General features: G+C 66.8%; 3 protein-coding genes across 6 annotated transcripts in view; all 3 read right to left on the bottom strand.

The window, feature by feature from the left end:
* LOC125686023 (filaggrin-2-like) overlaps positions 1-21,936 on the bottom strand; it is a 49,611-nt gene extending 27,675 nt beyond the window's left edge. Inside the window, exons 1-2 of one of the 3 annotated variants that reach the window (XM_048929641.1) lie at positions 19,870-21,936; positions 9,722-10,386 (exon numbers count right to left, since the gene is read on the bottom strand). In XM_048929641.1, coding sequence (XP_048785598.1) covers positions 20,665-21,612 — 948 coding nt within the window. In that variant the 5' untranslated portion in view covers positions 21,613-21,936 and the 3' untranslated portion in view covers positions 9,722-10,386; positions 19,870-20,664. Of the gene's footprint in view, positions 1-9,721; positions 10,387-16,593; positions 16,612-19,869 lie in introns of those variants that run through there. The other 2 variants (XM_048929642.1, XM_048929640.1) reach the window with 2 other exon arrangements.
* Positions 1-27,171, bottom strand: part of LOC125686013 (collagen alpha-1(I) chain-like) — a 101,986-nt gene that overhangs the window by 13,347 nt on the left and 61,468 nt on the right. The window contains exon 2 of the mRNA XM_048929615.1: positions 23,566-25,651. The gene's annotated coding sequence lies outside the window, so the exon portion shown is untranslated. The remainder of the gene's footprint in view (positions 1-23,565; positions 25,652-27,171) is intronic.
* Positions 4,789-27,171, bottom strand: part of LOC125686012 (uncharacterized) — a 73,105-nt gene continuing 50,722 nt past the window's right edge. Inside the window, exon 3 of one of the 2 annotated variants that reach the window (XR_007373580.1) lies at positions 4,789-5,090. The gene's annotated coding sequence lies outside the window, so the exon portion shown is untranslated. Of the gene's footprint in view, positions 5,091-5,379; positions 5,722-27,171 lie in introns of those variants that run through there. The other variant, XR_007373579.1, reaches the window with a different exon arrangement.

The following is a 27,171-nucleotide window of genomic DNA, read 5'->3' as shown; positions in this document are numbered from 1 at the left end:
TGGCTGGCTGGCTGGAGTCCTGGCCCCTGCCTGCCTGCCTTGGCAGGCTGGCTGCAGTCCGGGCCCCTGCCTGCCTGCCTTGGCTGGCTGGCTGGAGTCCTGGCTCCTGCGTGGCTGCCTTGGCTGGCTGGCTGGAGTCCTGGCCCCTGCCTGCCTGCCTTGGCTGCCTGGCTGGAGTCCGGGCCCCTGCCTGCCTGCCTTGGCTGGATGGCTGGAGTCCTGGCTCCTGCCTGCCTGCCTTGGCTGGATGGCTGGAGTCCTGCCTCCGGCCTGCCTGCCTTGGCTGGCTGGCTGGAGTCCTGGCTCCTGCCTGGCTGCCTTGGCTTGCTGACTGGAGTCCTGGCCCCTGCCTGCCTGCCTTGGCTGGCTGGCTGGAGTCCGGGCCCCTGCCTGCCTGCCTTGGCTGGATGGCTGGAGTCCTGGCTCCGGCCTGCCTGCCTTGTCTGGCTGGCTGGAGTCCTGGCTCCTGCCTGGCTGCCTTGGCTGGCTGGCTGGAGTCCGGGCCCCTGCCTGCCTGCCTTCGCTGGCTGGCTGGAGCCCTGGCCACTGCCTGCCTGCCTTGGCTGGCTGGCTGGAGTCCTGGCCCCTGCCTGCCTGCCTTGGCTGGCTGACTGGAGTCCTGGCACCTGCCTGCCTGCCTTGGCTGGCTGGCTGGAGTCCGGGCCCCTGCCTGCCTGCCTTGGCTAGCTGGCTGGAGTCCTGACTCCTGCCTGCCTGCCTTGGCTGGATGGCTGGAGTCCTGGCCCCTGCCTGCCTGCCTTGGCTGGCTGGCTGGAGTCCGGGCCCCTGCCTGCCTGCCTTGGCTGGATGGCTGGAGTCCTGGCTCCTGCCTGCCTGCCTTGGCTGGCTGGCTGGAGTCCTGGCTCCTGCCTGGCTGCCTTGGCTGGCTGGCTGGAGTCCTGGCCCCTGCCTGCCTGCCTTGGCAGGCTGGCTGCAGTCCGGGCCCCTGCCTGCCTGCCTTGGCTGGCTGGCTGGAGTCCTGGCTCCTGCGTGGCTGCCTTGGCTGGCTGGCTGGAGTCCTGGCCCCTGCCTGCCTGCCTTGGCTGCCTGGCTGGAGTCCGGGCCCCTGCCTGCCTGCCTTGGCTGGATGGCTGGAGTCCTGGCTCCGGCCTGCCTGCCTTGTCTGGCTGGCTGGAGTCCTGGCTCCTGCCTGGCTGCCTTGGCTGGCTGGCTGGAGTCCGGGCCCCTGCCTGCCTGCCTTCGCTGGCTGGCTGGAGCCCTGGCCACTGCCTGCCTGCCTTGGCTGGCTGGCTGGAGTCCTGGCCCCTGCCTGCCTGCCTTGGCTGGCTGACTGGAGTCCTGGCACCTGCCTGCCTGCCTTGGCTGGCTGGCTGGAGTCCGGGCCCCTGCCTGCCTGCCTTGGCTAGCTGGCTGGAGTCCTGACTCCTGCCTGCCTGCCTTGGCTGGATGGCTGGAGTCCTGGCCCCTGCCTGCCTGCCTTGGCTGGATGGCTGGAGTCCGGGCCCCTGCCTGCCTGCCTTGGCTGGATGGCTGGAGTCCTGGCTCCTGCCTGCCTGCCTTGGCTGGCTGGCTGGAGTCCTGGCTCCTGCCTGGCTGCCTTGGCTGGCTGGCTGGAGTCCTGGCCCCTGCCTGCCTGCCTTGGCAGGCTGGCTGCAGTCCGGGCCCCTGCCTGCCTGCCTTGGCTGGCTGGCTGGAGTCCTGGCTCCTGCGTGGCTGCCTTGGCTGGCTGGCTGGAGTCCTGGCCCCTGCCTGCCTGCCTTGGCTGCCTGGCTGGAGTCCGGGCCCCTGCCTGCCTGCCTTGGCTGGATGGCTGGAGTCCTGGCTCCTGCCTGCCTGCCTTGGCTGGCTGGCTGGAGTCCGGGCCCCTGCCTGCCTGCCTTGGCTGGATGGCTGGAGTCCTGGCTCCTGCCTGCCTGCCTTGGCTGGCTGGCTGGAGTCCTGGCTCCTGCCTGGCTGCCTTGGCTGGCTGGCTGGAGTCCTGGCCCCTGCCTGCCTGCCTTGGCAGGCTGGCTGCAGTCCGGGCCCCTGCCTGCCTGCCTTGGCTGGCTGGCTGGAGTCCTGGCTCCTGCGTGGCTGCCTTGGCTGGCTGGCTGGAGTCCTGGCCCCTGCCTGCCTGCCTTGGCTGCCTGGCTGGAGTCCGGGCCCCTGCCTGCCTGCCTTGGCTGGATGGCTGGAGTCCTGGCTCCTGCCTGCCTGCCTTGGCTGGATGGCTGGAGTCCTGCCTCCGGCCTGCCTGCCTTGGCTGGCTGGCTGGAGTCCTGGCTCCTGCCTGGCTGCCTTGGCTTGCTGACTGGAGTCCTGGCCCCTGCCTGCCTGCCTTGGCTGGCTGGCTGGAGTCCGGGCCCCTGCCTGCCTGCCTTGGCTGGATGGCTGGAGTCCTGGCTCCGGCCTGCCTGCCTTGTCTGGCTGGCTGGAGTCCTGGCTCCTGCCTGGCTGCCTTGGCTGGCTGGCTGGAGTCCGGGCCCCTGCCTGCCTGCCTTCGCTGGCTGGCTGGAGCCCTGGCCACTGCCTGCCTGCCTTGGCTGGCTGGCTGGAGTCCTGGCCCCTGCCTGCCTGCCTTGGCTGGCTGACTGGAGTCCTGGCACCTGCCTGCCTGCCTTGGCTGGCTGGCTGGAGTCCGGGCCCCTGCCTGCCTGCCTTGGCTAGCTGGCTGGAGTCCTGACTCCTGCCTGCCTGCCTTGGCTGGATGGCTGGAGTCCTGGCCCCTGCCTGCCTGCCTTGGCTGGCTGGCTGGAGTCCGGGCCCCTGCCTGCCTGCCTTGGCTGGATGGCTGGAGTCCTGGCTCCTGCCTGCCTGCCTTGGCTGGCTGGCTGGAGTCCTGGCTCCTGCCTGGCTGCCTTGGCTGGCTGGCTGGAGTCCTGGCCCCTGCCTGCCTGCCTTGGCAGGCTGGCTGCAGTCCGGGCCCCTGCCTGCCTGCCTTGGCTGGCTGGCTGGAGTCCTGGCTCCTGCGTGGCTGCCTTGGCTGGCTGGCTGGAGTCCTGGCCCCTGCCTGCCTGCCTTGGCTGCCTGGCTGGAGTCCGGGCCCCTGCCTGCCTGCCTTGGCTGGATGGCTGGAGTCCTGCCTCCTGCCTGTCTGCCTTGACAGGATGGCTGGAGTCCTGGCTCATGCCTGCCTGCCATGTCCGGCTGGCTGGATTCCTGGCCACTGCCTGCCTGCCTTGTCTGGCAGCCTTTAGTCGTGGTCCTTGCTTGCCTGCCTTGGCTACCCGGCTGGAGTCCTGGCTCCTGCCTGGCTGCCTTGGATACCTGGCTGGAGTCCTGGCTCCTGCCTGCCTGCCTTGGCTTGCTGACTGGAGTCCTGGCTCCTGCCTGCCTGCTTTGGCGGGCTGGCTGGAGTCTTGGCTCCTGCCTGCCTGCCTTGGCTGGCTGACTGGAGTCCTGGCTCCTGCCTGCCTGCCTTGGCTACCTGGCTGGAGTCCTGGCTCCTGCCTGCCTGCATTGGCTAGCTGACTGGAGTCCTGGCTCCTGCCTGCCTGGCTTGGCTAGCTGGCTGGAGTCCTGGCTCCTGCCTGCCTGCATTGACTGGATGGCTGGAGTCCTGGCTATTGCCTGCCAGCCATGTCCGGCTGGCTGGAGTCCTGGCCACTGCCTGCCTGCCTTGTCTGGCAGCCTGTAGTCGAGGTCCTTGCTTGCCTGCCTTGGATTGCTGGCTGGAGTCCTGGCTCCTGGCTGCCTACCTTGGCTGGCTGGCTGGATTCCTGGCTCCTGGCTGCCTACCTTGGTTGGCTGGCTGGAGTCCTGGCCACTGCCTGCCTGCCTTGGCTGGCTGGCTGGAGTCCGGGCCCCTGCCTGCCTGCGTTCGCTGGCAGCCTGTAGTCCTGGTCCTTGCTTGCCTGCCTTGGCTACCTGGCTGGAGTCCTGGCTCCTGCCTGCCTGCCTTGGCTTGCTGACTGGAGTCCAGGCTCCTGCCTGCCTGCTTTGGCTACCTGGCTGGAGTCCTGGCTCCTGCCTGCCTGCATTGGCTAGCTGACTGGAGTCCTGGCTCCTGCCTGCCTGCCTTGGCTGGCTGACTGGAGTCCTGGCTCCTGCCTGCCTGCCTTGGCTGGATGGCTGGAGTCCTGGCTCCTGCCTGCCTGCCTTGGCTGGCTGGCTGGAGTCCTGGCTCCTGCCTGCCTGCCTTGGCTGGCTGGCTGGAGTCCTGGCCCCTGCCTGCCTGCCTTGGCTGCCTGGCTGGAGTCCGGGCCCCTGCCTGCCTGCCTTGGCTAGCTGGCTGGAGTCCTGACTCCTGTCTTCCTGCCTTGGCTGGCTGGCTGGAGTCCTGGCTCCTGCCTGGCTCCCGTGGTAGGCTGGCTGGAGTCCTGGCTCCTGCCTGCCTACCTTGGCTGGCTGGCTGGAGTCCGGGCCCCTGCCTGCCTACCTTGGCTGGCTGGCTGCAGTCCTGGCTCCTGACTTCCTGCCTTGGCTGGATGGCTGGAGTCCTGGCTCCTGCCTGGCTGCCTTGGCTGGGTGGCTAGAGTCCTGGCTCCTGCCTACCTGCCTGCCTTGACTGGATGGCTGGAGTCCTGGCTCCTGCCTGCCTGCCTTGGCGGGCTAGCTGGAACTGCGGACCATGCCTGCCTCTTTTGTCTGGCTGGCTGTGGTTGTGGCCCCTGCCTGCCTGCCTTGGCTGGCTTGATGGAACCGTGGCCCTCCTTGCCTGCCTTGGCTGGCTGGCTGGAGTCTTGGCTCCTGCCTGCCTGCCTTGGTTGGCTGACTGGAGTCCGGGCCCCTGCCTGCCTGCCTTGGCTGGCTTTCTGGAGTCCTGGCTCCTGCCTGCCTGCCTTGGCTACCTGGCTGGAGTCCTGGCTCCTGCCTGCCTGCATTGGCTTGCTGACTGGAGTCCTGGCTCCTACCTGCCTGCCTTGGCTAGCTGGCTGGAGTCCTGGCTCCTGCCTGCCTGCCTTGTCTGGATGGCTGCAGTCCTGTCTCTTGCCTGCCTGCCATGTCCGGCTGGCAGGATTCCTGGCCACGGCCTGCCTGCCTTGTCTGGCAGCCTGTAGTCGTGGTCCTTGCTTGCCTGCCTTGGCTTGCTGGCTGGAGTCCTGGCTCCAGCCTGGCTGCCTTGGCTACCTGGCTGGAGTCCTGGCTCCTGCCTGGCTGCCTTGGCTTGCTGGCTGGAGTCCTGGCTCCTGCCTGCCTGCCTTGGCTACCTGGCTGGAGTCCTGGCTCCTGCCTGCCTGCCTTGGCTGGCTGGCTGGAGTCCTGGCTCCTGCCTGCCTGCCTTGGCTTGCTGACTGGAGTCCTGGCACCTGCCTGCCTGCCTTGGCTTGCTGGCTGGAGTCTTGGCTCCTGCCTGCCTGCCTTGGCTGGCTGACTGGAGTCCTGGCCTCTGCCTGCCTGCCTTGGTTGGCTGGCTGGAGTCCGGGCCCCTGCCTGCCTGCCTTGGCTGGCTGGCTGGAGTCGTGGACCTTGCTTGCCTGCCTTGGCTTGCTAGTGGGAGTCCTGGCTCCTGCCTGGCTGCCTTGGCTACCTGGCTGGAGTCCTGGCTCCTGCCTGCCTGCCTTGGCTGGCTGACTGGAGTCCTGGCTCCTGCCTGCCTGCCTTGCCTGGCTGGCTGGAGTCCTGGCTCCTGCCTGCCTGCATTGGCTAGCTGACTGGAGTCCTGGCTCCTGCCTGCCTGCCTTGGCTACCTGGCTGGAGTCCTGGCCACTGCCTGCCTGCCTTGGCTGGCTGACTGGAGTCCTGGCACCTGCCTGCCTACCTTGGCTGGCTTTCTGGAGTCCTGGCTCCTGGCTGCCTGCCTTGGCTACCTGGCTGGAGTCCTGGCTCCTGCCTGGCTGCCTTGTCTACCTGGCTGGAGTCCTGGCTCCTGCCTGGCTGCCTTGGCTACATGGCTGGAGTCCTGGCTCCTGCCTGCCTGCCTTGGCTGGCTGTCTGGAGTCCTGGCTCCTGCCTTCCTGCCTTGGCTGGATGGCTGGTGTCCGAGGCCCTGCCTGCCTGCCTTGGATGGCTGGCTGGAGTCCTGGCTCCTGCCTGCCTGCCTTGGCTGGCTGGCTGGAGTCCTGGCTCCTGCCTGCCTACCTTGGCTGGCTGCCTGGAGTCCGGGCCCCTGCCTGCCTGCCTTGGCTAGCTGGCTGGAGTCCTGGCTCCTGCCTGGCTGCCTTGGCTGGCTGACTGGAGTCCTGGCCCCTGCCTGCCTGCCTTGGTTACCTGGCTAGAGTCCTGGCTCCTGCCTGCCTGCCATGTCCGGCTGGCTGGATTCCTGGCCACTGCCTGCCTGCCTTGTCTGGCAGCCTGTAGTCGTGGTCCTTGCTTGCCTGCCTTGGCTACCCGGCTGGAGTCCTGGCTCCTGCCTGGCTGCCTTGGCTACCTGGCTGGAGTCCTGGCTCCTGCCTGCCTGCCTTGGCTGGCTGACTGGAGTCCTGGATCCTGCCTGCCTGCCTTGGCTATTTGGCTGGAGTCCTGGCTCATGCCTGCCTGCATTGGCTAGCTGACTGGAGTCCTGGCTCCTGCCTGCCTGCATTGACAGGATGGCTGGAGTCCTGGCTATTGCCTGCCAGCCATGTCCGGCTGGCTGGAGTCCTGGCCACTGCCTGCCTGCCTTGTCTCGCAGCCTGTAGTCGAGGTCCTTGCTTGCCTGCCTTGGATTGCTGGCTGGAGTCCTGGCTCCTGCCTGCCTGCCTTGGCTGGCTGACTGGAGTCCTGGCACCCGCCTGCCTACCTTGGCTGGCTGCCTGGAGTCCGGGCCCCTGCCTGCCTGCCTTGGCTGGATGGCTGGAGTCCTGCCTCCGGCCTGCCTGCCTTGGCTGGCTGGCTGGAGTCCTGGCTCCTGCCTTGCTGCCTTGGCTTACTGACTGGAGTCCTGGCCCCTGCCTGCCTGCCTTGGCTGGCTGGCTGGAGTCCGGGCCCCTGCCTGCCTGCCTTGGCTGGATGGCTGGAGTCCTGGCTCCGGCCTGCCTGCCTTGTCTGGCTGGCTGGAGTCCTGGCTCCTGCCTGGCTGCCTTGGCTTGCTGGCTGGAGTCCTGGCCCCTGCCTGCCTGCCTTGGCTGGCTGGCTGGAGTCCGGGCCCCTGCCTGCCTGCCTTCGCTGGCTGGCTGGAGCCCTGGCCACTGCCTCCCTGCCTTGGCTGGCTGGCTGGAGTCCTGGCCCCTGCCTGCCTGCCTTGGCTGGCTGACTGGAGTCCTGGCACCTGCCTGCCTGCCTTGGCTGGCTGGCTGGAGTCCGGGCCCCTGCCTGCCTGCCTTGGCTAGCTGGCTGGAGTCCTGACTCCTGCCTGCCTGCCTTGGCTGGATGGCTGGAGTCCTGGCCCCTGCCTGCCTGCCTTGGCTGGCTGGCTGGAGTCCGGGCCCCTGCCTGCCTGCCTTGGCTGGCTGGCTGGAGTCCTGACTCCTGCCTGGCTGCCTTGGCTGGCTGGCTGGAGTCCTGGCCCCTTCCTGCCTGCCTTGGCAGGCTGGCTGCAGTCCGGGCCCCTGCCTGCCTGCCTTGGCTGGCTGGCTGGAGTCCTGGCTCCTGCGTGGCTGCCTTGGCTGGCTGGCTGGAGTCCTGGCCCCTGCCTGCCTGCCTTGGCTGCCTGGCTGGAGTCCGGGCCCCTGCCTGCCTGCCTTGGCTGGATGGCTGGAGTCCTGGCTCCTGCCTGCCTAACTTGGCTGGCTGGCTGGAGTCCTGGCTCCTGCCTGCCTAACTTGGCTGGATGGCTGGAGTCCTGGCTCCTGCCTTCCTGCCTTGGCTGGATGGCTGGAGTCCTGGCTCCTGCCTGCCTGCCTTGACAGGATGGCTGGAGTCCTGGCTCATGCCTGCCTGCCATGTCCGGCTGGCTGGATTCCTGGCCACTGCCTGCCTGCCTTGTCTGGCAGCCTGTAGTCGTGGTCCTTGCTTGCCTGCCTTGGCTACCCGGCTGGAGTCCTGGCTCCTGCCTGGCTGCCTTGGATACCTGGCTGGAGTCCTGGCTCCTGCCTGCCTGCCTTGGCTTGCTGACTGGAGTCCTGGCTCCTGCCTGCCTGCTTTGGCGGGCTGGCTGGAGTCTTGGCTCCTGCCTGCCTGCCTTGGCTGGCTGACTGGAGTCCTGGCTCCTGCCTGCCTGCCTTGGCTACCTGGCTGGAGTCCTGGCTCCTGCCTGCCTGCATTGGCTAGCTGACTGGAGTCCTGGCTCCTGCCTGCCTGGCTTGGCTAGCTGGCTGGAGTCCTGGCTCCTGCCTGCCTGCATTGACTGGATGGCTGGAGTCCTGGCTATTGCCTGCCAGCCATGTCCGGCTGGCTGGAGTCCTGGCCACTGCCTGCCTGCCTTGCCTGGCAGCCTGTAGTCGAGGTCCTTGCTTGCCTGCCTTGGATTGCTGGCTGGAGTCCTGGCTCCTGGCTGCCTACCTTGGCTGGCTGGCTGGAGTCCTGGCTCCTGGCTGCCTACCTTGGCTGGCTGGCTGGAGTCCTGGCCACTGCCTGCCTGCCTTGGCTGGCTGGCTGGAGTCCGGGCCCCTGCCTGCCTGCGTTCGCTGGCAGCCTGTAGTCGTGGTCCTTGCTTGCCTGCCTTGGCTACCTGGCTGGAGTCCTGGCTCCTGCCTGCCTGCCTTGGCTTGCTGACTGGAGTCCAGGCTCCTGCCTGCCTGCTTTGGCTACCTGGCTGGAGTCCTGGCTCCTGCCTGCCTGCATTGGCTAGCTGACTGGAGTCCTGGCTCCTGCCTGCCTGCCTTGGCTGGCTGACTGGAGTCCTGGCTCCTGCCTGCCTGCCTTGGCTGGCTGGCTGGAGTCCTGGCTCCTGCCTGCCTGCATTGGCTGGCTGACTGGAGTCCTGGCACCTGCCTGCCTACCTTGGCTGGCTGCCTGGAGTCCGGGCCCCTGCCTGCCTGCCTTGGCTGGATGGCTGGAGTTCTGTCCACTGCCTGCCTGCCATGGCTACCTGGCTGGAGTCCTGGCACCTGCCTGCCTGCCTTGTCTGGCAGCCTGTAGTCGAGGTCCTTGCTTGCCTGCCTTGTATTGCTGGCTGGAGTCCTGGCTCCTGCCTGCCTGCCTTGGCTACGCGGCTGGAGTCCTGGCCACTGCCTGCCTGCCTTGGCTGGCTGACTGGAGTCCTGGCACCTGCCTGCCTACCTTCGCTACCCGGCTGGAGTCCAGGCCCCTGCCTGCCTGCCTTGGCTGGCTGGCTGGAGTTCTGTCCACTGCCTGCCTGCCATGGCTACCTGGCTGGAGTCCTGGCCCCTGCCTGCCTGCCTTGGCTGGCTGACGGGAGTCCTGGCACCTGCCTGCCTACCTTGGCTTCCTGGCTGGAGTCCGGGCCACTGCCTGCCTACCTTGGCTGGCTGGCTGGAGTCCTGGCTCCTGCCTTCCTGCCTTGGCTGGATGGCTGGAGACCTGGCTCCTGCCTGCCTGCCTTGGCTGGCTGGCTGGAGTCCTGGCCCCTGCCTGCCTGCCTTGGCTGGCTGGCTGGATTCCTGGCTCCTGCCTGCCTGCCTTGGCTGGCTGGCTGGAGTCCTGGCTTCTGCCTGCCTGCCTTGGCTACCTGGCGGGAGTCCTGGCTCCTGCCTGCCTGCCTTGGCTGGATGACTGGAGTCCTAGCTCCTGCCTGCCTGCCATGACTGGCTGGCTGGAGTCCTGGCCACTGCCTGCCTGCCTTGTCTGGCAGCCTGTAGTCGTGGTCCTTGCTTGCCTGTCATGGCTTGCTGGCTGGAGTCCTGGCTCCTGCCTGGCTGCCGTGGAAGGCAGGCTGGAGTCCTGGCTCCTGCCTGCCTGCCTTGGCTGGCTGGCTGGAGTCCTGGCCCCTGCCTGCCTGCCTTGGCTGGCTGACTGGAGTCCTGGCCCCTGCCTGCCTAAGTTGGCTGGCTGGCTGCAGTCCTGGCTCCTGCCTTCCTGCCTTGGCTGGATGGCTGGAGTCCTGGCTCCTGCCTGGCTGCCTTGGCTGGGTGGCTGGAGTCCTGGCTCCTACCTGCCTGCATTGGCTTGCTGACTGGAGTCCTGGCTCCTGCCTGCCTGCATTGGCTTGCTGACTGGAGTCCTGGCTCCTGCCTGCCTGCCTTGGCTTGCTGACTGGAGTCCTGGCTCCTGCCTGCCTGCCGTGGTAGGCTGGCTGGAGTCCTGGCCCCTGCCTGCCTGCCTTGGCTGGCTAACTGGAGTCCTGGCCCCTGTCTGCCTACCTTGGCTGGCTGGCTGGAGTCCGGGCCCCTGCCTGCCTGCCTTGGCTGGCTAGCTGAAACTGTGGACCCTGCCTGCCTCTTTTGGCTGGCTGGCTGTGGTTGTGGCCCCTGCCTGCCTGCCTTGGCTGGATGACTGGAGTCCTGGCTCCAGCCTGCCTGCCTTGGCTACCTGGCTGGAGTCCTGGCTCCTGCCTGGCTGCCTTGGCTGTGTGGCTAGAGTCCTGGCTCCTGCCTACCTGCCTGCCCTGACTGCCTGGCTAGAATCCTGGCTCCTACCTTCCTGCCCTGGCTACCCGGCTGGAGTCCTGGCTCCTGCCTGCCTGCCTTGGCTACCTGGCTGGAGTCCTGGCTCCTGCCTGCCTGCCTTGGCTAGCTGGCTGGAGTCCTGGCTCCTTCCTGCTTGCCTTGGCTGGCTTGCTGGAGTCCTGGCTCCTGCCTGCCTGCCTTGGATACCTGGCTGGAGTCCGGGCCACTGCCTGCCTGCCTTGGCTGGATGGCTGGAGTCCTGGCTCCTGCCTACCTGCCTGCCTTGACTGCCTGGCTAGAATCCTGGCTCCTGCATGCCTGCCTTGGCTACCCTGCTGCAGTCTTGGCTCCTGCCTGCTTGCAATGGATTGCTGTCTGGAGTCCTGGCCACTGCCTGCCTGCCTTGGCTGGCTGACTGGAGTCCTGGCCCCTGCCTGCCTACCTTGGCTACCTGGCTGGAGTCCTGGCTCCTGCCTGCCTGCCTTGGCTATCTGGCTGGAGTCCTGGCCCCTGCCTGCCTGCCTTGGCTGGCTGACAGGAGTCCTGGCTCCTGCCTTCCTGCCTTGGCTGGATGGCTGGAGTCCTGGCTCCTGCCTGCCTGCCTTGGCTGGCTGGCTAGAGTCCTGGCTCCTGCCTACCTGCCTGCCTTGGCTGGCTGGCTGGAGTCCTGGCTCCTGCCTGCCTGCCTTGGCTGGCTAGCTGAAACTGTGGACCCTGCCTGCCTCTTTTGGCTGGCTGGCTGTGGTTGTGGCCCCTGCCTGCCTACCTTGGCTGGCTGGCTGGAGTTCGGGCCCCTGCCTTCCTGACTTGGCTACCTGGCTGGAGTCCTGGCTCCTGCCTGCCTGCCTTGGCTAGCTGGCTGGAGTCCTGGCTCCTTCCTGCCTGCCTTGGCTGGCTTGCTGGAGTCCTGGCTCCTGCCTGCCTGCCTTGGCTACCTGGCTGGAGTCCTGGCTCCTGCCTGCCTGCCTTGGCTGGCTGACTGGAGTCCTGGCTCCTGCCTGCCTGCCATGTCTGGCTGGCTGTAGTCCTGGCCACTGCCTGCCTGCCATGACTGGCTGGCTCTAGTCCTGGCCACTGCCTGCCTGCCTTGTCTGGCAGCCTGTAGTCGTGGTCCATGCTTGACTGCCTTGGCTGGCTGGCTGGAGTCCTGTCTCCTGCCTGGCTGTCTTGGCTACCTGGCTGGAGTCCTGGCTCCTGCCTGCCTGCATTGGCTTGCTGACTGGAGTCCTGGCCCCTGCCTGCCTACCTTGGCTGGCCAGCACGAGTCCGGGCCCCTGCCTGCCTGCCTTGGCTGGCTGGCTGAAGACCTGGCTCCTACCTGCCTGCCTTCGATACCTGGCTGGAGTCCTGGCTCCTGCCTGCCTGCCTTGACTGGATGGCTGGAGTCCTGGCTCCTGCCTGCCTGCCATGTCTGGCTGGCTGGAGTCCTGGCCACTGCCTGCCTGCCTTGTCTGGCAGCCTGTATTCGTGGTCCTTGCTTGCCTGCCTTGGCTGGCTGGCTGGATTCCTGGCTCCTGCCTGGCTGCCTTGGCTACCTGGCTGGAGTCCTGGCTCCTGCCTGCCTGCATTGGCTTGCTGACTGGAGTCCTGGCTCCTGCCTGCCTGCCGTGGTAGGCTGGCTGGAGTCCTGGCTCCTGCCTGCCTGCCTTGGCTGGCTGGCTGGAGTCCTGGCTCCTGCCTGACTGCCTTGGCTTGCTGACTGGAGTCCTGGCTCCTGCCTGCCTGCCTTGGCTGGCTGGCTGGAGTCCTGGCTCCTGCCTGCCTGCCTTGGCTAGCTGGCTGGAGTCCTGGCCCCTGCCTGCCTGCCTTGGCTGGCTGACTGGAGTCCTGGCCCCTGCCTGCCTACCTTGGCTGGCTGGCTGGAGTCCGGGCCCCTGCCTGCCTGCCTTGGCTGGCTGGCTGGAGTCCTGGCTCCTGCCTTCCTGCCTTGGAAGGATGGCTGGAGTCCTGGCTCCTGCCTGGCTGCCTTGCCTGGCTAGCTGAAACTATGGACCCTGCCTGCCTCTTTCGGCTGGCTGGCTGTGGTTGTGTCCCCTGCCTGCCTGCCTTGGCTGGATGACTGGAGTCCTGGCTCCTGCCTGCCTGCCTTGGCTACCTGGCTGGAGTCCTGGCTCCTGCCTGCCTGCCTTGACTGGCTGGCTAGAATCCTGGCTCCTGCCTGCCTGCCTTGGCTACCCGGCTGGAGTCTTGGCTCCTGCCTGCTTGCATTGGATTGCTGTCTGGAGTCCTGGCCACTGCCTGCCTGCCTTGGCTAGCTGGCTGGAGTCCTGGCCCCTGCCTGCCTGTCTTGCCTGGCTGACTGGAGCCCAGGCCCCTGCCTGCCTACCTTGGCTGGCTTGCTGGAGTCCTGGCTCCTGCCTGGCTGCCTTGGCTGGCTGGCTGGAGTCCTGGCCCTTGCCTGCCTGCCTTGGCTGGCTGGCTGGAGTTAGGGACCCTGCCTGCCTGCCTTGGCTGGCTGACTGGAGTCCTGGCTCCTGCCTGCCTGCATTGGCTTGCTGACTGGAGTCCTGGCTCCTGCCTGCCTGCCTTGACTGGATGGCTGGAGTCCTGGCTCCTGCCTGCCTGCCATGTCTGGCTGGCTGGAGTCCTGGCCACTGCCTGCCTGCCTTGTCTGACAGCCTGTAGTCGTGGTCCTTCCTTGCCTGCCTTGGATTGCTGTCTGGAGTCCTGGCTCCTGCCTGCCTGCGTTGGCTTGCTGACTGGAGTCCTGGCCCCTGCCTGCCTGCCTTGGCTAGCTGGCTGGAGTCCTGGCTCCTGCCTGCCTGCTGTGGTAGGCTGGCTGGAGTCCTGGCTCCTGCCTGCCTACCTTGGCTTGCTGACTGGAGTCCTGGCTCTTGCCTGCCTGCCTTGGCTTGCTGACTGGAGTCCTGGCTCCTGCCTGCCTGCCTTGGCTAGCTGGCTGGAGTCCTGGCTCCTGCATGCCTGCCTTGGCTGGCTGACTGGAGTCCTGACTCCTGCCTGCCTGCCTTGGCTGGCTGAGTGGAGTCATGGTCCTTGCCTGCCTGCATTGGCTTGCTGACTGGAGTCCTGGCTCCTTCCTTCCTGCCTTGGCTATCTGGCTGGAGTCCTGACTCTTGCCTGCCTGCCTTGGCTACCTGGCTGGAGTCCTGGCCACTGCCTGCCTGCCTTGGCTCTCTGACTGGAGTCCTGGCCCCTGCCTGCGTACCTTGGCTGGCTGGCTGGAGTCCGGGCCCCTGCCTGCCTGCCTTGGCTCTCTGGCTGGAGTCCTGGCTCCTGCCTGCCTGCCTTGGCTGGCTGGCTGGAGTCCGGGCCCCTGCCTGCCAGCCTTGGCTGGCTGGCTGGAGTCCTGTCCACTGCCTGCCTGCCTTGGATACCTGGCTGGAGTCCTGGCCCCTGCCTGCCTGCCTTGGCTGGCTGACTGGAGTCCTGGCACCTGCCTGCCTACCTTGGCTTCCTGGCTGGAGTCCGGGCCACTGCCTGCCTGCCTTGGCTGGATGGCTGGAGTCCTGGCTCCTGCCTTCCTGCCTTGGCTGGATGGCTGGAGACCTGGCTCCTGCCTGCCTGCCTTGGCTGGCTGGCTGGAGTCCTGGCTCCTGCCTGCCTGCCTTGGCTGGCTGGCTGGAGTCCTGGCTCCTGCCTGCCTGCCTTGGCTGGCTGGCTGGAGTCCTGGCTCCTGCCTGCCTGCCTTGGCTGGATGGCTGGAGTCCTGGCTCCTGCCTGCCTGCCTTGGCTACCTGGCGGGAGTCCTGGCTCCTGCCTGCCTGCCTTGGCTACCTGGCTGGAGTCCTGGCTCCTGCCTGCCTGCCATGTCTGCCTGCCTGGAGTCCTGGCCACTGCCTGCCTGCCTTGTCTGGCAGCCTGTAGTCGTGGTCCTTGCTTACCTGTCTTGGCTTGCTGGCTGGAGTCCTGGCTCCTGCCTGGCTGCCGTGGTAGGCTGGCTGGAGTCCTGGCTCCTGCCTGCCTGCCTTGGCTGGCTGGCTGGAGTCCTGGCTCCTGCCTGGCTGCCTTGGCTGGTGGCTGCACTCCTGGCTCCTACCTGCCTGCATTGGCTTGCTGACTGGAGTCCTGGCTCCTGCCTGCCTGCATTGGCTTGCTGACTGCAGTCCTGGCTCCTGCCTGCCTGCCTTGGCTTGCTGACTGGAGTCCTGGCTCCTGCCTGCCTGCCGTGGTAGGCTGGCTGGAGTCCTGGCCCCTGCCTGCCTGCCTTGGCTGGATGACTGGAGTCCTGGCTCCTGCCTGCCTGCCATGTCTGGCTGGCTGGAGTCCTGGCCACTGCCTGCCTGCCATGACTGGCTGGCTCCAGTCCTGGCCACTGCCTGCCTGCCTTGTCTGGCAGCCTGTAGTCGTGGTCCTTGCTTGCCTGCCTTGGCTTGCTGGCTGGACTCCTGGCTCCTGCCTGCCTGCCTTGGCTACCTGGCTGGAGTCCTGGCTCCTGCCTGCCTGCATTGGCTTGCTGACTGGAGTCCTGGCCCCTGCCTGCCTGGCTTGGCTGGCTGACTGGAGTCCTGCTCCCTGCCTTCCTACCTTGGCTGGCCGGCTGGAGTCCTGGCCACTGCCTGCCTGCCTTGTCTGGCAGCCTGTAGTCGAGGTCCTTGCTTGCCTGCCTTGGATTGCTGGCTGGAGTCCTGGCTCCTGCCTGCCTGCCTTGGCTACCCGGCTGGAGTCCTGGCTCCTGCCTGCCTGCATTGGATTTCTGTCTGGAGTCCTGGCTCCTGCCTGCCTGCCTTGGCTACCTGGCTGGAGTCCTGGCTCCTGCCTGCCTGCATTGGCTGTCTGACTGGAGTCCTGGCACCTGCCTGCCTACCTTGGCTGGCTGGCTGGAGGCCGGGCCCCTGCCTGCCTGCCTTGGTAGCTGGCTGGAGTCCTGGCTCCTGCCTTCCTGCCTTGGCTGGCTGGCTGGAGTCCGGGCCACTGCCTGCCTGCCTTGGCTGGCTGGCTGGAGTCCTGGCTCCTGCCTGCCTGCCTTGGCTACCTGGCTGGAGTCCTGGCCGCTGCCTGCCTGCCTTGGATGGCTGACTGGAGTCCTGGCACCTGCCTGCCTACCTTGGCTTCCTGGCTGGAGTCCGGGCCACTGCCTGCCTGCATTGGCTGGATGGCTGGAGTCCTGGCACCTGCCTTCCTGCATTGGCTGGATGGCTGGAGACCTGGCTCCTGCCCGCCTGCCTTGGCTGGCTGGCTGGAGTCCTGGCTCCTGCCTGGCTGCCTTGGCTGGCTGGCTGGAGTCCTGGCCCCTGCCTGCATGCCTTGGCTGGCTACCTGGAGTCCTGGCTCCTGCCTGCCTGTCTTGGCTGGCTGGCTGGAGTCCTGGCTCCTGCCTGCCTGCCTTGGCTACCTGGTGGGAGTCCTGGCTCCTGCCTGCCTGCCTTGGCTACCTGGCTGGAGTCCTGGCTCCTGCCTACCTGCCATGTCTGGCTGGCTGGAGTCCTGGCCACTGCCTGCCTGCCTTGTCTGGCAGCCTGTAGTCGTGTTCCTTGCTTGCCTGTCTTGGCTTGCTGGCTGGAGTCCTGGCTCCTGCCTGGCTGCCGTGGTAGGCTGGCTGGAGTCCTGGCTCCTGCCTGCCTGCCTTGGCTGGCTGGCTGGAGTCCTGGCCCCTGCCTGCCTGCCTTGGCTGGCTGACTGGGGTCCTGGCCCCTGCCTGCCTACCTTGGCTGGCTGGCTGGAGTCCGGGCCCCTGCCTGCCTACCTTGTCTGGCTGGCTGCAGTCCTGGCTCCTGCCTTCCTGCCTTGGCTGGATGGCTGGAGTCCTGGCTCCTGCCTGGCTGCCTTGGCTGCGTGGCTGGAGTCCTGGCTCCTACCTGCCTGCATTGGCTTGCTGACTGGAGTCCTGGCTCCTGCCTGCCTGCCGTGGTAGGCTGGCTGGAGTCCTGGCTCCTGCCTGCCTGCCTTGGATTGATGACTGGAGTCCTGGCTCCTGCCTGCCTGCCTTGGCTATCTGGCTGGAGTCCTGGCCCCTGCCTGCCTGCCTTGGCTGGCTGACAGGAGTCCTGGCCCCTGTCTGCCTACCTTGGCTGGCTGGCTGGAGTTCAGGCCCCTGCCTGCCTGCCTTGGCTGGCTGGCTGGAGTCCTGGCTCCTGCCTTCCTGCCTTGGCTGGATGGCTGGAGTCCTGGCTCCTGCCTGGCTGCCTTGGCTGGGTGGCTAGAGTCCTGGCTCCTGCCTACCTGCCTGCCTTGGCTGGCTGGCTGGAGTCCTGGCTCCTGCCTGCCTGCCTTGGCTGGCTAGCTGAAACTGTGGACCCTGCCTGCCTCTTTTGGCTGGCTGGCTGTGGTTGTGGCCCCTGCCTGCCTGCCTTGGCTGGATGACTGGAGTCCTGGCTCCTGCCTGCCTGCCTTGGCTGGATGACTGGAGTCCTGGCTCCTGCCTGCCTGCCTTGTCTGGCAGCCTGTAGTCGTGTTCCTTGCTTGCCTGTCTTGGCTTGCTGGCTGGAGTCCTGGCTCCTGCCTGCCGGCCTTGGCTGGCTGGCTGGAGTCCTGGCTCCTGCCTGGCTGCATTGGCTGGTGGCTGGAGTCCTGGCTCCTACCTGCCTGCATTGGCTTGCTGACTGGAGTCCTGGCTCCTGCCTGCCTGCATTGGCTTGCTGACTGCAGTCCTGGCTCCTGCCTGCCTGCCTTGGCTTGCTGGCTGGAGTCCTGGCCCCTGCCTGCCTGATTTGGCTGGCTGACAGGAGTCCTGGCCCCTGTCTGCCTACCTTGGCTGGCTGGCTGGAGTCCGGGCCCCTGCCTGCCTGCCTTGGCTGGCTAGCTGAAACTGTGGACCCTGCCTGCCTCTTTTGGCTGGCTGGCTGTGGTTGTGGCCCCTGCCTGCCTGCCTTGGCTGGATGACTGGAGTCCTGGCTCCTGCCTGCCTGCCTTGGCTACCTGGCTGGAGTCCTGGCTCCTGCCTGCCTGCCTTGGCTGGATGACTGGAGTCCTGGCTCCTGCCTGCCTGCCTTGGCTACCTGACTGGAGTCCTGGCTCCTGCCTGGCTGCCTTGGCTGTGTGGCTAGAGTCCTGGCTCCTGCCTACCTGCCTGTCCTGACTGCCTGGCTAGAATCCTGGCCCCTGCCTGCGTGCCATGGCTACCTGGCAGGAGTCCTGGCTCCTGCCTGCCTGCCTTGGCTACCTGGCTGGAGTCCTGGCTCCTGCCTGCCTGCCATGTCTGGCTGGCTGTAGTCCTGGCCACTGCCTGCCTGCCTTGTCTGACAGCCTGTAGTCGTGGTCCTTCCTTGCCTGCCTTGGATTGCTGTCTGGAGTCCTGGCTCCTGCCTGCCTGCGTTGGCTTGCTGACTGGAGTCCTGGCCCCTGCCTGCCTGCCTTGGCTAGCTGGCTGGAGTCCTGGCTCCTGCCTGCCTGCTGTGGTAGGCTGGCTGGAGTCCTGGCTCCTGCCTGCCTGCCTTGGCTTGCTGACTGGAGTCCTGGCTCCTGCCTGCCTGCCTTGGCTTGCTGACTGGAGTCCTGGCTCCTGCCTGCCTGCCTTGGCTGGCTGACTGGAGTCCTGACTCCTGCCTGCCTGCCTTGGCTGGCTGAGTGGAGTCATGGTCCTTGCCTGCCTGCATTGGCTTGCTGACTGGAGTCCTGGCGCCTGCCTGCCTGCCTTTGCTAGTTGGCTGGAGTCCTGGCTCCTGCCTGCCTGCATTGGCTTGCTGACTGGAGTCCTGGCTCCTGCCTGCCTGCCTTGGCTGGCTTGCTGGAACCGTGGCCCTCTTTGCCTGCCATGTCTGGCTAGCTGGACTCCTGGCCACTGCCTGCCTGCCTTGTCTGGCAGCCTGTAGTCGTGGTCCTTGCTTGCCTGCCTTGGCTGGCTGGCTGCAGTCCTGGCTCCTGCCTGCCTGCCTTGGCTGGCTGACTGGAGTCCTGACTCCTGCCTGCCTGCATTGGCTTGCTGACTGGAGTCCTGGATCCTTCCTGCCTGCCTTTGCTAGCTGGCTGGAGTCCTGGCTCCTCACTGCCTACCTTGGCTGGCTGACTGGAGTTATGGTCCTTGCCTGCCTGCCTTGGCAGGCTGGCTGGAGTCCGGGCCCCTGCCTGCCTGCCTTGGCTGGCTTACTGGAGTCATGACTCCTGCCTGCCTGCCATGGCTGGCTGACTGGAGTCCTAGCTCCTGCCTGCCTGCCATTGCTGGCTGGCTGGATTCCTCGCTCCTGACTGCCTGCCATGGCTGAGTGGCTGGAGTCCTGGCTCCTGCCTGACTGCCTTGGCTGGCTAGCTGGAACTGTGGACCATGCCTGCCTCTTTTGGCTGGCTGGCTGTGGTTGTGGCCCCTGCCTGCCTGCCTTGGCTGGAACCGTGGCCCTCCTTGCCTGCCATGTCTGGCTGGCTGGAGTCCTGGCCACTGCCTGCCTGCCTTGTCTGGCAGCCTGTAGTCGTGGTCCTTGCTTGCCAGCCTTGGCTGGCTGGCTGGAGTCCTGGCTCCTGCCTGCCTGCCTTGGCTAGCTGGCTGGAGTGCTGGCTCCTACCTGCCTGCATTGGCTTGCTGACGGGAGTCCTGGCTCCTGCCTGCCTGCCTTGGCTAGCTGGCTGGAGTCCTGGCTCCTGCCTGCCTGCCTTGGCTGGCTGACTGCAGTCCTGGCTCCTGCCTGCCTGCCTTGGCTGGCTGACTGGAGTCCTGGCTCCTGCCTGCCTGCCTTGGCTGGCTGACTGGAGTCCTGACTCCTGCCTGTCTGCCTTGGCTAGCTGGCTGGAGTCCTGGCTCCTGCTTGCCTGCCTTGGCTGGCTGACTGGAGTCATGGTCCTTGCCTGTCTGCTTTGGCAGGCTGTCTGGAGTCCTGGCACCTGCCTGCCTGCCTTGGCTGGCTGGCTGGAGCCCGGGCCCCTGCCAGCCTGCCTTGGCTGGCTTGCTGGAGTCCTGGCTCCTGCCTGCCTGCCATGGCTGGCTGACTGGAGTCCTGACTCCTGCCTGCCTGCCTTGGCTGGCTGACTGGAGTCCTGGCTCCTGCCTGCCTGCCATGTCTATCTGGCTGGAGTCCTGGCTCCTTCCTTCCTACCTTGGCTATCTGGCTGGAGTCCTGACTCTTGCCTGCCTGCCTTGGCTGGCTGACTGGAGTCATGGTCCTGGCCTGCCTGCCTTGGCAGGCTGGCTGGAGTCCTGGCCAATGCCTGCCTGCCTTGGCTGGCTGACTGGAGTCCTGGCTCTTGCCTGCCTGCCTTGGCTGGCTTGCTGGAGTCCTGGCTCCTGCCTGCCTGCCATGGCTGGCTGACTGGAGTCCTGACTCCTGCCTGCCTGCCTTGGCTGGCTGACTGGAGTCCTTGCTCCTACCTGCCTGCCTTGGCTACCTGGCTGGAGTCCTGGCCACTGCCTGCCTGCCTTGGCTCTCTGACTGGAGTCCTGGCCCCTGCCTGCGTACCTTGGCTGGCTGGCTGGAGTCCGGGCCCCTGCCTGCCTGCCTTGGCTCTCTGGCTGGAGTCCTGGCTCCTGCCTGCCTGCCTTGGCTGGCTGGCTGGAGTCCGGGCCCCTGCCTGCCAGCCTTGGCTGGCTGGCTGGAGTCCTGTCCACTGCCTGCCTGCCTTGGCTGGCTGGCTGGAGTCCTGGCCCCTGCCTGCCTGCCTTGGCTGGCTGACTGGAGTCCTGGCACCTGCCTGCCTACCTTGGCTTCCTGGCTGGAGTCCGGGCCACTGCCTGCCTGCCTTGGCTGGATGGCTGGAGTCCTGGCTCCTGCCTTCCTGCCTTGGCTGGATGGCTGGAGACCTGGCTCCTGCCTGCCTGCCTTGGCTGGCTGGCTGGAGTCCTGGCTCCTGCCTGCCTGCCTTGGCTGGCTGGCTGGAGTCCTGGCTCCTGCCTGCCTGCATTGGCTGGATGGCTGGAGTCCTGGCTCCTGCCTGCCTGCCTTGGCTACCTGGCGGGAGTCCTGGCTCCTGCCTGCCTGCCTTGGCTACCTGGCTGGAGTCCTGGCTCCTGCCTGCCTGCCATGTCTGCCTGCCTGGAGTCCTGGCCACTGCCTGCCTGCCTTGTCTGGCAGCCTGTAGTCGTGGTCCTTGCTTACCTGTCTTGGCTTGCTGGCTGGAGTCCTGGCTCCTGCCTGGCTGCCGTGGTAGGCTGGCTGGAGTCCTGGCTCCTGCCTGCCTGCCTTGGCTGGCTGGCTGGAGTCCTGGCTCCTGCCTGGCTGCCTTGGCTGGTGGCTGCAGTCCTGGCTCCTACCTGCCTGCATTGGCTTGCTGACTGGAGTCCTGGCTCCTGCCTGCCTGCATTGGCTTGCTGACTGCAGTCCTGGCTCCTGCCTGCCTGCCTTGGCTTGCTGACTGGAGTCCTGGCTCCTGCCTGCCTGTCCTGACTGCCTGGCTACAATCCTGGCCCCTGCCTGCCTGCCTTGGCTGGATGACTGGAGTCCTGGCTCCTGCCTGCCTGCCTTGGCTACCTGGCTGGAGTCCTGGCTCCTGCCTGCCTGCCTTGGCTGGATGACTGGAGTCCTGGCTCCTGCCTGCCTGCCTTGGCTGTGTGGCTAGAGTCCTGGCTCCTGCCTACCTGCCTGTCCTGACTGCCTGGCTACAATCCTGGCCCCTGCCTGCGTGCCATGGCTACCTGGCAGGAGTCCTGGCTCCTGCCTGCCTGCATTGGCTTGCTGACTGGAGTCCTGGCTCCTGCCTGCCTGCCATGTCTGGCTGGCTGGAGTCCTGGCCACTGCCTGCCTGCCATGACTGGCTGGCTCCAGTCCTGGCCACTGCCTGCCTGCCTTGTCTGGCAGCCTGTAGTCGTGGTCCTTGCTTGCCTGCCTTGGCTTGCTGGCTGGAGTCCTGGCTCCTGCCTGCCTGCCTTGGCTACCTGGCTGGAGTCCTGGCTCCTGCCTGCCTGCATTGGCTTGCTGACTGGAGTCCTGGCCCCTGCCTGCCTGGCTTGGCTGGCTGACTGGAGTCCTGCTCCCTGCCTTCCTACCTTGGCTGGCCGGCTGGAGTCCTGGCCACTGCCTGCCTGCCTTGTCTGGCAGCCTGTAGTCGAGGTCCTTGCTTGCCTGCCTTGGATTGCTGGCTGGAGTCCTGGCTCCTGCCTGCCTGCCTTGGCTACCCGGCTGGAGTCCTGGCTCCTGCCTGCCTGCATTGGATTTCTGTCTGGAGTCCTGGCTCCTGCCTGCCTGCCTTGGCTGTCTGACTGGAGTCCTGGCACCTGCCTGCCTACCTTGGCTGGCTGGCTGGAGGCCGGGCCCCTGCCTGCCTGCCTTGGTAGCTGGCTGGAGTCCTGGCTCCTGCCTTCCTGCCTTGGCTGGCTGGCTGGAGTCCGGGCCACTGCCTGCCTGCCTTGGCTGGCTGGCTGGAGTCCTGGCTCCTGCCTGCCTGCCTTGGCTACCTGGCTGGAGTCCTGGCCACTGCCTGCCTGCCTTGGATGGCTGACTGGAGTCCTGGCACCTGCCTGCCTACCTTGGCTTCCTGGCTGGAGTCCGGGCCACTGCCTGCCTGCATTGGCTGGATGGCTGGAGTCCTGGCACCTGCCTTCCTGCATTGGCTGGATGGCTGGAGACCTGGCTCCTGCCCGCCTGCCTTGGCTGGCTGGCTGGAGTCCTGGCTCCTGCCTGGCTGCCTTGGCTGGCTGGCTGGAGTCCTGGCCCCTGCCTGCATGCCTTGGCTGGCTACCTGGAGTCCTGGCTCCTGCCTGCCTGCCTTGGCTGGCTGGCTGGAGTCCTGGCTCCTGCCTGCCTGCCTTGGCTACCTGGCGGGAGTCCTGGCTCCTGCCTGCCTGCCTTGGCTACCTGGCTGGAGTCCTGGCTCCTGCCTGGCTGCCGTGGTAGGCTGGCTGGAGTCCTGGCCCCTGCCTGCCTGCCTTGGCTGGCTGACTGGGGTCCTGGCCCCTGCCTGCCTACCTTGGCTGGCTGGCTGGAGTCCGGGCCCCTGCCTGCCTACCTTGGCTGGCTGGCTGCAGTCCTGGCTCCTGCCTTCCTGCCTTGGCTGGATGGCTGGAGTCCTGGCTCCTGCCTGGCTGCCTTGGCTGGGTGGCTGGAGTCCTGGCTCCTACCTGCCTGCATTGGCTTGCTGACTGGAGTCCTGGCTCCTGCCTGCCTGCCGTGGTAGGCTGGCTGGAGTCCTGGCTCCTGCCTGCCTGCCTTGGCTTGCTGACTGGAGTCCTGGCTCCTGCCTGCCTGCCTTGGCTATCTGGCTGGAGTCCTGGCCCCTGCCTGCCTGCCTTGGCTGGCTGACAGGAGTCCTGGCCCCTGTCTGCCTACCTTGGCTGGCTGGCTGGAGTTCGGGCCCCTGCCTGCCTGCCTTGGCTGGCTGGCTGGAGTCCTGGCTCCTGCCTGGCTGCCTTGGCTGGATGGCTGGAGTCCTGGCTCCTGCCTGCCTGCCATGTCTGGCTGGCTGGAGTCCTGGCCAATGCCTGCCTGCCTTGTCTGGCAGTCTGTAGTCGTGGTCCCTCCTTGCCTGCCTTGGCTTGCTGGCTGGAGTCCTGGCTCCTGCCTGCCTGCCTTGGCTACCTGCCTGGAGTCCTGGCTCCTGCCTGCCTGCATTGGCTTGCTGACTGGAGTCCTGGCCCCTGCCTGCCTGCATTGGCTTGCTGACTGGAGTCCTGGCTCCTGCCTGCCTGCCTTAGCAAGCTGACTGGAGTCCTGGCTCCCGCCTGACTGCCTTGGCTAGCTGGCTGGAGTCCGGGCCCCTGCCTGCCTGCCTTGGCTAGCTGGCTGGAGTCCTGGCTCCTGCCTGGCTGCCTTGGCTGGCTGGCTGGAGTCCTGGCTCCTGCCTGGCTGCCTTGGCTACCTGGCTGGAGTCCTGGCTCCTGCCTGCCTGCATTGGCATGCTGACTGGAGTGCTGGCTCCTCCCTGCCTGCCTTGGATACCTGGCTGGAGTCCTGGCTCCTGCCTGCCTGCCTTGGCTGGCTAGTTGAAACTGTGCACCCTGCCTGCCTCTTAGGCTGGCTGGCTGTGGTTGTGGCCCCTGCCTGCCTGCCTTGGCTGGATGACTGGAGTCCTGGCTCCTGCCTGCCTGCCTTGGCTGGCTGGCTGGAGTCCTGGCTCCTGCCTGCCTGCCTTGTCAGGCTGACTGGAATCCTGGCTCCTGCCTGCCTGCCTTAGATACCTGGCTGGTGTCCTGGTTCCTGCCTGCCTGCATTGTCTTGCTGACTGGAGTCCTGGCTCCTGCCTGCCTGCCTTGGCTGGCTGGCTGGAGTCCTGGCTCCTGCCTGCCTGCCTTGGCTGGCTGACTGGAGTCCTGGCTCCTGCCTGCCTGCATTGGCTTGCTGACTGGAGTCCTGGCTCCTGCCTGCCTGCCTTATCAAGCTGACTGGAGTCCTGGCTCCTGCCTGCCTGCCTTGGCTGGCTGGCTGGAATCCGGGCCCATGCCTGCCTGCCTTGGCTACCTGGCTGGAGTCCTGGTTCCTGCCTGCCTGCATTGGGTTGCTGAGTGGAGTCATGGCTCCTGCCTGCCTGCCTTGACTTCAAGGCTCCAGTCCTGGCTCCTGCCTACCTGCCTGCCTTGACTGGATGGCTGGAGTCCTGGCTCCAGCCTGCCTGCCATGTCTGGCTGGCTGGAGTCCTGGCCACTGCCTGCCTGCCTTGGCTGGCTGATTGGAGTCCTGGCCCCTGCCTGTCTACCTTGGCTGGCTGGCTGGAGTCCTGGCCCCTGCCTGCCTGCCTTGGCAACCTGGCTGGAGTCCAGGCTCCTGCCTACCTGCCTTGGGTAGCTGGCTGGAGTCCTGGCTCCATCCTGCCTGCCTTGGCTGGCTTGCTGGAGTCCTGGCTCCTGCCTGGCTGCCTTGGCTGGCTGGCTGGAATCCTGGCCCCTGCCTGCCTGCCTTGGCTGGCTGGCTGGAGTCCGGGCCCCTGCCTGCCTGCCTTGGCTACCTGGCTGGAGTCCTGGCTCCTGCCTGCCTGCATTGGCTTGCTGACTGGAGTACTGGCTCCTGCCTGCCTGCCATGTCTGGCTGGCTGTAGTCCTGGCCACTGCCTGCCTGCCTTGTCTGGCAGCCTGTAGTCGTGGTCCTTGCTTGTCTGCCTTGGCTTGCTGGCTGGAGTCCTGGCTCCTGCCTGCCTGCATTGGCTGGCTGACTGGAGTCCTGGCCCCTGCCTGCCTGCCTTGGCTGGCTGACTGGAGTCCTGGCCCCTGCTTGCCTACCTTGGCTGGCTGGCTGGAGTCCGGGCCCCTGCCTGCCTGCCTTGGCTGGCTGGCTGGAGTCCTGGCTCCTGCCTTCCTGCCTTGGCTGGATGGCTGGTGTCTGGCTCCTGCCTGCCTGCCTTGGCTGGCTTGATGGAACCGTGGCCCTCCTTGCCTGCCATGTCTGGCTGGCTGGAGTCCTGGCTCCTGCCTGCCTGCCTTGGCTAGCTGGCTGGAGTCCTGGCCCCTGCCTGCCTGCCTTGGCTGGCTGACTGGAGTCCTGGCCCCTGCCTGCCTACCTTGGTTGGCTTGCTGGAGTCCTGGCTCCTGTCTGCCTGCCTTGGTTGGCTGGCTGGAGTCCTAGCCACTGCCTGCCTGCCTTGTCTGGCTGCCTGGAGTCCTGGCTCCTGCCTTCCTGCCTTGGCTGGATGGCTGGAGTCCTCGCTCCTGCCCGGCTGCCTTCGCTACCTGGCTGGAGTCCTGGCTCCTGCCTGCCTGCCTTGGCTGGCTGACTGGAGTCCTGGCACCTGCCTGCCTGCCTTGGCTGGCTGACTGGAGTCCTGGCACCTGCCTGCCTACCTTGGCTGGCTGGCTGGAGTCCTGGCTCCTGCCTGCCTGCCTTGGCTGGATGGCTGGAGTCCTGGCTCCTGCCTTCCTGCCTTGGCTAGCTGGCTGTTGTCCTGGCTCCTGCCTGGCTGCCTTGGCTGGCTGGCTGGAGTCCGGGCCCCTACCTGCCTGCCTTGGCTGGCTGGCTGGAGTCCTGGCTCCTGCCTGACTGCCTTGGCTACCTGGCTGGAGTCCTGGCTCCTGCCTGCCTGCATTGGATTGCTGACTAGAGTCCTGGCTCCTGCCTGCCTGCCTTGACTGGATGGCTGGAGTCCTGGCCCCTGCCTGCCTGCCTTGGCTGGCTGGCTGGAGTCCTGGCTCCTGCCTGCCTGCCTTGGCTTGCTGACTGGAGTCCTGGCTCCTGCCTCCCTGCCTTGGCTGGCTGGCTGGAGTCCTGGCTCCTGCCTGCCTGCCTTGGCTAGCTGGCTGGAGTCCTGGCCCCTGCCTGCCTGCCTTGGCTGGCTGACTGGAATCCTGGCCCCTGCCTGCCTACCTTGGCTGGCTGGCTGGAGTCCTGGCTCCTGCCTGCCTGCCTTGGCTAGCTGGCTGGAGTCCTGGCCCCTGCCTGCCTGCCTTGGCTGGCTGACTGGAGTCCTGGCCCCTGCCTGCCTACATTGGTTGGCTGGCTGGAGTCTGGGCCCCTGCCTGCCTACCTTGGTTGGCTAGCTGGAGTCCTGGCCACTGCCTGCCTGCCTTGTCTGGCAGCCTGTAGTCGTGGTCCTTGCTTGCCTGCCTTGGCAGGCTGGCTGGAGTCCTGGCTCCTGCCTGCCTGCCTTGCCTAGCTGGCTGGAGTCCTGGCTCCTGCCTGCCTGCCATGTCTGGCTGGCTGGAGTCCTGGCCCCTGCCTGCCTGCCTTGGCTGGCTGGCTGGAGTCCTGGCCCCTGCCTGCCTGCCTTGGCTGGCTGACTGGAGTCCTGGCACCTGCCTGCCTACCTTGGCTGGCTGGCTGGAGTCCTGGCTCCTGCCTTCCTGCCTTAGCTAGATGGCTGGAGTCCGGGCCCCTGCCTGCCTGCCTTGGCTGGCTGGCTGGAGTCCTGGTTCCTGCCTGCCTGCCTTGGCTACCTGGCTGGAGTCCTGGCCACTGCCTGCCTGCATTGGATTGCTGACTGGAGTCCTGGCTCCTGCCTGCCTGCCTTGGCTAGCTGGCTGGAGTTCTGGCTCCTGCCTGCCTGCCTTGAATGGATGGCTGGAGTCCTGGCTCCTGCCTGCCTGCCATGTCTGGCTGGCTGGAGTCCTGGCCACTGCCTGCCTGCCTTGTCTGGCAGCCTGTATTCGTGGTCCTTGCTTGCCTGCCTTGGCTGGCTGACTGGAGTCCTGGCTCCTGCCTGCCTGCATTGTCTTGCTGACTGGAGTCCTGGCTCCTGCCTGCCTGCCTTGGCTATCTGGCTGGAGTCCTGGCTCCTGCCTGCCTGCCTTGGCTAGCTGGCTGGAGTCCGGGCCCCTGCCTGCCTGCATTGACTGGATGGCTAGAGTCCTGGCTCCTGCCTGTCTGCCTTGGCTGGCTAGCTGGAACTGTGGAACCTGACAGCCTCTTTTGGCTGGCTTGCTGGAACCGTGGCCCTCCTTGCCTGCCATGTCTGGCTGGCTGGAGTCCTGGCCACTCCCTGCCTGCCTTGTCTGGCAGCCTGTAGACGTGGTCCTTCCTTGCCTGCCTTGGCTGGCTGGCTAGAATCCTGGCTCCTGCCTGCCTGCCTTGTCTGGCTGACTGGAGTACTGGCTCCTGCCTGCCTGCATTGTCTTGCTGACTGGAGTCCTGGCTCCTGCCTGCCTGCCTTGGCTACCTGGCTGGAGTCCTGGCTCCTGCCTGCCTGCCTTGGCTAGCTGGCTGGAGTCCGGGCCCCTGCCTGCCTGCTTTGGCTACCTGGCTGGAGTCCTGGCTCCTGCCTGCCTGCATTGGCTTGCTGACTGGAGTCATGGCTCCTGCCTGCCTGCCTTGGCTAGCTGGCTGGAGTCCGGGCCCCTTCCTGCCTGCTTTGGCTACCTGGCTGGAGTCCTGGCTACTGCCTGCCTCCATTGGCTTGCTGACTGGAGTCATGGCTCCTGCCTGCCTGCCTTGACTGGATGCCTCCAGTCCTGGCTCCTGCCTGCCTGCCATGCATGGCTGGCTGGGATCCTGGCCACTGCCTTCCTGCCTTGTCTGGCAGCCTGTAGTCGTGGTCCTTGCTTGCCTGCCTTGGCTGGCTGGCTGGAGTCCTGGCTCCTGCCCGGCTGCCTTGGCTACGTGGCTGGAGTCCTGGCTCCTGCCTGCCTGCATTGGCTTGCTGACTGGAGTCCTGGCTCCTGCCTGCCTGCCTTGGCTGGCTGGCTGGAGTCCTGGCCCCTGCCTGCCTGCCTTGGCTGGCTGACTGGAGTCCTGGCACCTGCCTGCCTACC

Source organism: Lagopus muta, chromosome 30 (assembly GCF_023343835.1).
Source record: "Lagopus muta isolate bLagMut1 chromosome 30, bLagMut1 primary, whole genome shotgun sequence".
Lineage (NCBI taxonomy): Eukaryota > Metazoa > Chordata > Aves > Galliformes > Phasianidae > Lagopus > Lagopus muta.
This window is presented reverse-complemented; position numbering and strand designations above follow the sequence as displayed.